This window comes from Berghia stephanieae, chromosome 7 (assembly GCF_034508935.2).
Source record: "Berghia stephanieae isolate SIO BIC M18660-M18661 chromosome 7, UCSD_Bste_1.3, whole genome shotgun sequence".
Classification (NCBI taxonomy): Eukaryota; Metazoa; Mollusca; class Gastropoda; order Nudibranchia; family Aeolidiidae; genus Berghia; species Berghia stephanieae.
The window spans coordinates 54,086,499-54,096,498 of record NC_088366.1 but is presented as its reverse complement, the minus strand read 5'-3'; the positions used below and the strand labels follow the sequence as shown (position 1 = coordinate 54,096,498).

The window sequence follows — 10,000 nt, the reverse complement described above, 5'->3', positions numbered from 1 at the left end:
GAAATTGAGCGTAATATTAATAGACGTCTAGTTATTCCTAAATTATATTTAAAATTCAACTATCTCAACATCAGTGTTGCCGATCGTCACAAATTATAAGTGTATTTTTTTATCTTTTACACCAAAAAGTTGTTTTTACCTTTCATCAACATTTAATTCTAGATCAGTAGAACATCTGAGAAAGAGAGAGAGAGAGAGAGAGAGAGAGAGAGAGAGAGAGAGAGAGAGAGAAAGAGAGGGGGGAGGGGGGCAAGAGCAAAGTATTCTTTAGGTTTTTTTTTCATAAAAGACAACACAACCGCAAACGCAATGGCAGTCCTTCAGAACCGGGGCCGAGGTTTATCCCGGTGAATATAGCGTGAAACGGACAATAGCAATTGCTTGCTATCCTTCGTTTAGGACACCAGATACCGCTGGATGGACAGGGAGTCAGAAAAATATCGACTTCATCTGGGGATAAATATTAAAATATTAAAAAAAATTGAGCTTCATATAGCGCAATATCCACTAAATGTGCTCAAAGCGCTTTACAAAGAGGTCCCTGGTCAACAGCAACATTTAACATGTAGGATGGGACATGACGCCTGTTAGGCGATATTACAATTTTTCGGACAAAGACAACGCTGTTAACGGCAAGGTACTCATTTTACACCTGAGTACGATGAGAGAATGTGAGTAAAAGGCCTTTTCCAAGGACTCAACTATGCGCCGAGCGCGAGGCTCGAACCCAGGACCTTCCGATCCGAAAGCGAGTGTCATACCACTGGACCACATAGCCGTTTGGGAATGATCACGGTCCAGAATTTTCTCATTTGAGTTTGAAACGAGTGCTCTACCTACTGAGCCACGATAGCTCTTATTGTCCACCAAAACCATGTGAAATTATACCCAAGGCTATAAAAGGTAATTTCCAGTACCTAATTCATCTCAAACAAAACACTGTTTTGAGAGCCGGGTCACATTTTCATCATCCAACATGAGCTTTGAGCTATAATATAGCGCAATATCCACTAAACGTGCTCAAAGCGCTATACAAAGGGTTCCTCACCAACAACAACACGTAAAATGTAGAATGGGACATGACGCCTGTAAAGCGATAATACAATTTTTTTACCGACAGAGACAACGCTGTAAAAGGCCAGGTACTCTTTTTACACATGAGTACGGTGACAGAATGTGAGTAAAAACCCTTTTCCGAGGACTCGACTATGCGCCGAGCGAGGCTCGAACCCAGAACCGTCCGATCCAAAGCGTGTGTCATACCACTAGACCACATAGCCGCACTGTTGTCCCACCACACTGCCTTCTAGAGACGATGCTGGATCATGCATGCAGGGTCATTGTGACCGATGACACGAGGCGACACATGTATTATTGGATTAAAACTGTTCTCATATTAAATTAAGTGTTCGATTATTTCACAAGTATCGCCCGGCATATTCGGAAATAAATTGATTTAAACGCTCATGAGTTTTTATTGAGCATTTATATAGCGCAATATCCACTTAACGTGCTCAATGCGCTTTACAAGGGGTCCCTGGTCAACAGCAACAGTTAACATGTAGGACGAGACGTGACGCCTGTTAGGCGATATTACAATTTTTCGGACAAAGACAACGCTGTTAACGGCCAGGTACTCATTTTACACCTGAGTACGGTGAGAGAATGTGAGTAAAGAGTCTTTTCCAAGGACTAAACTATGCGCCGAGCGAGGCTCGAACCTTCCGATCCGAAAGCGAGTGTCATACCACTAGACCACATAGCCGCATATTATTTGAGTTCTGTGCATCCCGCCGGGCTAGGGCGAGTCGGCTTAGTTGAAGACTCCGCAGCGCGTTCTGTACAGGAATCGAACATGGTAGCTTTAGGTAGCCTTCTCATCGGGTTAGAAAGCAAAGACCAATAGGCTTCAACAGTCGTGACGTCACTTCCCTCGTAATGCCGCATAGTAACTGAGTAACTGGTTCTAAACTATCGTTCCACAATGGCGGAAGCCCTTATAAAATACCTCTCCGAAAGAGCATAAAAGTGTATCCAGAGGAGACAAACTTTATAAATCTGATCATGTTGTTGACTTTTATACATTCTGATCACATGACACGTGAAAAACTTCTAGCCGGAATGAAGAATAAAAAGTACTGATTTTCTTTGTTTAGAACCAAGCTGCTGGTTGTTGGGCGGACGTGACATCAGCCTATTGAATCCTATTCTCTTTATCGCGCCATTCCTGCTAACTGAACATATTAAGGTCCGGTGCTTTTGTCTAGTGCAGACTTGCCAAATACTACGAAAAAATCGTAGAATTACGAATTTTTGGCTTCAATTTCAGAACTTCCTGAGCAATTGAATTATAAGTCGTGAAAACTTATTGACAATAGAATTTGATGTCAGAATACACAATTTAAAATATTTAGAAGTGTTTTGCAACCCTTGTGATGGTAAATTGTTGATCTATAAAAATCAACTATAGCAACTTTCGTACTTTTTAAATCCTAAAAAGCTACGAATTTTTAAATTTTCAAGTAGGCAGGTCTGGTCTAGCGGCATGAATCTCGCCTTCACACTGATAGGTCACGGGTTCGAGTTCCGTTCTGAGCGAGCGGCACAAATTTGAGTCCTTGGAAAAGGCACTTTACTCCCATTTACTCTCACCGTACTAAAAAAAAAGTAGTCCTTTAGAGCCATTGGGACTCCGGGGTTTGCATAGCGTGTAGTGTGTAGCGTGAAACGGACAATAGCAATTGCTTGATACCCTTTGGAAAGGACGCTATTCAATCGAAAAGTCTACCTTCCGCCAGATCTAACAGACCCAGTTACCCAAATCACTACCGGGTGGAGTTGGGATCAGAAAATGCAATCTTGACTTCACTTTAAAATAAAAATCGGAAGAGTGTGGAATGAAGCGTTGCCAGGCAAAGCAAGAAAGAAAAGAAAATACAAGAAAAAAAAATATTCCCCCCCAAAAAAATGATCAGTTTATCTCGACTGGGGATCGAACCTCATTCCTCCTGATTACCAGTACAGATTTAGTCACGATTAAAATATCGATTTTGGTTTATCTTCTTCAATCATCACTTTGAATGTTAATTGAACTTTTATATAGCGAAATATCCATTAAACGTGCTCAAAGCGCTTTACAATGGAACCCCCCCCCCTCAAACAGCAACATTTAACATGTAGGCGATATTACAATTTTTTTCGGACAGAGACAACGCTGTTAACGGCCAGGTACTCTTTTTTACACCTGAGTACGGTGAGAAATTGTGAGCAAATAGCCTTCTCCAAGGACTCAACTATGCGCTGAGTGAGCGAGGCTAGGACTCAGAACCTTCGAATCCAAAAAGCGAGTGTTATACCACTAGACCACATAGCCGCACAACGTTATCGATATTGACTTCCAACCAAATTTAAGATCATATTATTATTATTATAATAAAAGACTAACAATATCATCCTATCAGAATTTCAGCAATAGAAATAAAGAGGAATAATAATATTAATTTTGTCTATTCCGATTGGTTTCCCCCGCCTATTCAATAGCTCTTCTTCTTACATTGAATGAACAGCGGAAGCTGGCTTTCTGTATCGGTGGACGATGAAGAGCTCTTTGTAATCAAATCGTGGCCGATTCAATATGGCTACCCCGGGCACTTAATACCGGCATTAGAAATGGGGAATTCCCTATAATCGTAGGTCTGTGATGTCTTCTGCCCAAATCAAAATAGAAATAGGAAGCAAAATAATATTCACGACCGTAATATATATTAAGAAAGAAACGTTTTAAGACGATATTCTAAAAGAAGAGAGAGAGAGAGAAAGAGAGAGAGAGAGAGAGAGAGAGAGAGAGAGAGAGAGAGAAGGGGGGGGGGGAGCATACGCCTGGAAAGTCTTTCAGACGCTGCTATGATTCATTTAACATAATGTCACGTGACGTGACGTCTGCCCAAATCAAGATAGAAAACTTAATAATATTCCAGAGAATAACATTATAAGGAAGAAGCGTTTTTTGGACGAGATTCTAAACGAAGAGAAAGGGCATTGGCGTCAAAATGGAGCTGTCTTTCAGTCATTGTGAGATACATTTAACATGATGTCACGTGATGTCTGCCCAAATCAAGAAACGTTAATAATATTCAAGATCATAATATTATAAGAAAGCTACGGGTTTTTTTGGTGGCGATATTCTAACTGAAGAGGGAGGGCATACGCATCATTGGAAAATGTCTTTCTAAGATTCTTAACATGATGTCACGTGATGTCTGCCCAAATCAAGAGAGAAAACTTAATAATATTCCAGACATTATAAGAAAGAAACGTTTGTTTTTGTTTTGTTTTTTTGTTTTTGGACGATATTCTGACTGAAGAGTGAGGGAATGCGCGTCATGAGAAAATGTCTTTCAGTTACTGTTGAGATTCTTCAAATGATGTCACGTGATGTCTGCCCAAATCAAGGTAGAAAACGTAATAATATTGGAGACTATAGAATTATAAGAAAGAAACGTTTGTTTTTGTTTTGTTTTGTTGTTTGTTTTTTTTTGGTAGGATATTCTAAATGAAGAAGGAGGGCATGCGCATCATTGGAAAATGTCTTTCAGTTACTGCTGAGATTCATTTAACATGATGTCACGTGATTTCTGTCCAACTCAAGATAGAAAACTTAATAATATTCGAGACTATAACATTATACAAAAAGAAACGGGTGTTTTGTTTGTTTGTTTTTTTTTTTTTTGTTTTTTTTTTTGTTTTGTTTGTTTGTTTGTTTTTTGTTTGTTTGTTTGTTTGTTTTTGACGATATTCTAACTGAAGAGGGAAGGCATACGGGTCGATGGAAAACGCATTTCAGTCAATGTCGAGTTTCTGTTAACGTGAACGGCTCGCAGTGTGACGTCTACAGTAGTCCATTCAAGAGATGTGATCTTTGTTCTAATACTAAAACGGTCTGATCTCAAACCTGATTGAAACTAATGGGTTCTATAATTGCCCAGGGGCTAATGTTTGTATTCTTGTGTTCTTTTCTACATTAGCACAGCACGGCTAATACTCACAGGAGAAATGTTCGATATTTGCCAAGGAGAATTAAAGTAGTAGCACGATACTTCCAATGGAGTTGTATCGTCCCGACGAAATGGGCTGGTGAAACGATTCACTCAAGACAGCTATTTCGCACATTAAAAACAACTGGAAAAAATGTGTGTATGAAACACAGTGCCAGACAAAGCAAGAAAGAAAAGACGCAAAGAAGGAATTATTTTTCAAATGTTGTAGGGAAGATCGTGAAAACGCAAGTACTTATATTATTCTCGAAACAGAACACTTTCGCAACAACGTGTCCGAATTGAAAATCGCCATGTTGTCTGCTCCTGTTTTTTTCCAAGTCATCTGCTGTTTTAAATAAAAAATAATATTACATTTGTGAAATCATTTTGTAATTACTTTGATTTTAATTCTTTTACTCTCCAAAATTGAGCCTCGAAGAGAGAGCCCGTCTACTTAGTCATATTCATGGTACACGGCCAGTAGCTGAGGTTGTGAAGTTTTCAATGTTGGCAGAGCTACCTGCTATTCTATTACCGCAAAGTTCAACAACGGAAGGACATGTGGGAGATCAAAGGCGGACAAATCTACCCCGAGTAACGAAGGCCAATGATGATGATGGAACATTTACTTCGAGACACAATCGACCTCTGCCCTCTCTTATGTCGATGAAATCGGTGTGGAAAATAACATTTCCAGTTGGGCAATGCTAGGAAGACTTGCAACTGCCGGACTCATAGCGAGAAGGTCTTCTTTGCAACATCAACTAACTGAGAATAAGACCTTGGTGCTCGAGTGGCCATCTGTAAATTCAGACCCCAATCTTATTGAGCATCTCTGAAAACTGCTTTGAAAACCTATAAAGGGAAAACAGTACCAGGCAAGGCACGCTTACGAGTTCTGGAACGTTGTTGAAGCAGAATGGAATGACATCACTGCAAATTACATCAACTCCTTGATAAACTTTACGGAGAGGCTCGTCCGAGCAACGATAAGAAATCGTGGTGACCATACGCGGTACTGACTGACTTCGTTGCGTCGACACTTTCCTATTTTTCCGAAGCAGAGCAACCCAACGTGTGTTCTTTGGATCGTCGTTACTTTTAGGATTGTGCATGTATGGTGATAACATTTGGCTCACGTATATTAAAGATATTGTTTATTTCTGTGATAAAAGTTTTATCCAACTATGTCTCTTAAAACTCAACTCAAAACAAGTGAAATGTTACATTTGCACATGTGTGTACGAAGATGTGTTTTCTCCATATTTTGACGTCCTTGTTGAAGTAAAACAGGTCTTTTGACGTGAATATCAAAATAAAGATAGAAAGGAAGGAACAAGAAATGGAAACGAAGTACTTTCCTAATAGTACTGCATGCAAGTCTAGTACGTTTTAAAGGTCACAATACTATAGAATTTTAAATCCGCAGCTTTAGAGAATTTTATTTCATTTTTAAAAATCAGTCGTCGTCGTTATTTAGAATTTCAAAATTAAAGTTTGTCCTAAACTTTGTTTGCGGAGGGTTTCGTTATTCCAAAAATTCTACAAAACATTCTATGCAAAACAGCAAAAATAAAAATATGAAAATCGGTCACTTCTAGAAAAAAAAGTACATTAATACAAAAACACCCTTTTCCTGTTCCAATATCTTTTCCTGCTTATTTAAGATTTTTTTTAATGGCATGGACAAAATCGCACATACTATGATTTGCTAAGCACTCTCGTGAAAGGCCAATAGTCTCGTCAATGCCAAGAACTCTATTGAATGGCCAGTCCTATACAACTTAAGATGTTAATTGCCATGGCTTGGACCGCGAGAGAGAGAGAGAGAGAGAGAGAGAGAGAGAGAGAGAGAGAGAGAGAGAGCTATTTCTTCCAACTCCACCCTAGTACCGCCACAAACTGACAAAAAGCCTTTTTTAACTTTTTGGCAAGAAATCTTCGTACAGCTATCGATTCGATTAAAATAACTCCTATCGTCGTCAACTGATTTTGAACCCGAGACTTTCAGAGAAGTCTCGTGTTTAAGAAATGTAAACAAGCTGAGGTTCATTTTAATCCTTCGATATATTATATAGATAGATGAAGTAAAGGTTTTCTAGCCAAATTTGTAAAGTCTTTTAGTGAGTGTATGGCGGTATTTCCTCCAATGTGGCAGCATAATAGTATGTGTGGCCCTGACTCTCCGGTGAAATTCCTTCCAATGTAATTGGTAAAGATGCCTGTGAGTCTATTCCACTCTTTATGTGTATGTGTGTGTGTGTGGTGGTTGGAGTGTGTATTTAATGCTATGTCTGTTTTCATAGATATATTTCATTCTTTCCCTCCTTCTCTCTCTCTCTCACTCTCTCTCTCTCTCTCTCTCTCTCTCTCTCTCTCTCTCCATCCATCGATCCTCCCACCCATTCCCTCCACTCATCTATCTATCTATCAATCTATCTATCTATCTATCTATTAATTACCAGTTTGGCAGTCTCATCATTTCAGCTATTCCACTTAGACGAGTTTTTTTTGATGTTTTTCTGAAGTGTTCCGTTGAGTTATTAAGAATTTCCGATGGACACTTTCCTAGATCTCATTTCAGTTATGGCTTCATAGTGTTGATAGGTATTTTCTCAGGCATAAGCTACATGTTTTTTGATCTAAGCACAGATCACACAACACAACTTACTTATGCCTGGAGAAAATATACCATAATCAAAAACCTCTGAAGCACCTACATGAAATGAATCTACGAAGTTCCCATCCCAATCCTCTTATAACTTCAAACGACACTTCAAAACAACACATCAACAACACTCAGTCTGAGATGGCAATAAGCTGAACATCGATAACTGCAAACATGTGTAAATATTAAATAATATTCGCTCATTATACTTCGACACTTCGTACCATATTTATCAAACGATCAATATATTATTATCTATATCTAGCTACTATCATCTACCTACTACCTACTACATCCACTCTACTCTCTTCTCCTCTCTCAATAAAATTATATATAATATATAATATAATATAACCATAAATAAGTCACTTATAAAGAAACATTTATAATTTCAAATAAATATGACAACTCAGAATATTGTTTCGAGCTTTCGCTCTCAACGGGAAGTTCTTGATGAGAGCGAATATCGAAACAATATTGTAGAAGTTGATGTTGATCATAATTATACTTGATATATATATATATATATATATATATATATATATATATATATATATGTTGTTTGTGTGTGTGTGTGTGTGTGTATGTGTGTCTGTGTTTGTTTGTGTGTGTGATTCTAAAAAAAAGCAAAGGAACGGCTACTTACAGTATCTAGTCGTTCTATCAGTCTTCATGACAGTTTCGCTTGGCCCGATAACCGTCAGCAGCCAGATGACCCAAAAGTGCAGAAAATATATCCTGTGAGGAAGGGGCGGCAGTAACGCTGCCCGGGTTACATTCGTTGTCAGGAAACGTTGGGTTGTGGGCAAAAGTGCGCGCGTTTTCGTCATCATTACGTCATCGTCATAGGTGGGCGGGGCTTGAGTGTCATCACATGACCTCACGTGACTCTAGTAGTCGGTCTCCTCATTGTCTGGATTGGAATATACAAAAAGTGATTTAATATTTAATAAAACATTGAAATAGTTTTCAAAAAGGATATTTTAAAATTAGCATATGTGTTGCGCAATATTCATTAAATGTGCGCAAAAGCATGTAGTCCGAAGCAAACAGCAACATTTTTCATGCAGTACGAGACATGACTCCTGTTAGGGCAATGGTCGCAGTTTTCTTTTAATTATTTTTTAAAAATTAATTTATCTACTTTTTACAATTTGTAATTTGTTTTTGTTTTTTGTTTTTTTTTGGGGGGGGGAGGGGGTGGGGGGGGGGGCAGAGATAACGTTGTTACGGGTCAGGTATTCATAGCCCCCCCCCCCCTCCCCTTTCCACACCCAGTGAGTAAGGGGCCTTTTCCAAGAGTACAAGTCACGATGGTTGATGATGACACAGGCTGTAAAGATCTAGTGGTGTGACTCGTGAGGCACTGTTTTTTTTACGACGAATGCACCATAAATACATTTAACCAGCTTAGAGCAGCCAATACAGAAATAAATGTACTGGTTGATAAGCTCTTTACAATGCGATAGTTGCTATGTTTGTTGTTATGTTTGTGTGTGTGTGTGTGTGTGTGTGTGTGTGTGCTGGGGGGGGGGGGGGTTAGTCGTATTTGTCTGTTTGTTTGGGGTTTGTTTTTTTGTTTTTGTTGGGGGGGGGGGATTGTAGTATTTTGAGAGTTGTTATATAGAGCAATATACCCTCGAAGTCTCAAAGCGCTTTACATGGAGTCCCAGGCCAACAGCAACGCTGAACATTATAGGACGAGACATGACGCCTTTTAGGCGATATTACATTTTTTTGAACGGCCTGGTATCCATTTTACACCCCGAGTACGATGATTTTTTTTTTTTGTTTGTTTGTTGTTGCTTGGGTCTCTTCAACAAATTGAGTTATAAGAACCGCTGAACAAAAAACAAGCAATCTAACAAAATAGTACAAATGAAATCAAATCATACCTAAAGATATCATAAGCTAAATTATAATACCAAGACAAACAGGCAAAGATTTACAGAAAAAAAAATATCCTGTCAAAATACAATCACAACCAAGAAGCAGGATAGCTAGTAAAGAGAAGAAGAAACGACATCACTATCGGACGACACCATGCGAACATCATAGGTATATGATTCAAGGGTGATGCTCCCATCCAACCACCCGCCCGAGTACGATGAGAGAATGTGAATGAAGAGCCTATTCCAAGGCAACTATGCGCCGAGTAAGGCTTGAACCCAGAACCTTCGGATCAGAAAGCGAGTGTCATACCACAATACCACATTATAGACTCAGATAGTAATAAATGTCATGGTTAATAAGATCTTCATAATGCGATAGATGTTACATTTGTTTGTGCGGCTAT

General features: G+C 38.9%; 1 protein-coding gene across 1 annotated transcript in view; it reads right to left on the bottom strand.

Annotated features, from left to right (window-relative positions):
* The window catches only part of LOC144977500 (uncharacterized), a gene marked incomplete in the record, with an annotated part of 313,588 nt that overhangs the window by 192,060 nt on the left and 111,528 nt on the right, over positions 1-10,000 (bottom strand). The window contains 1 exon segment of the mRNA XM_078922796.1: positions 8,351-8,617. Coding sequence (XP_078778922.1) covers positions 8,351-8,537 — 187 coding nt within the window.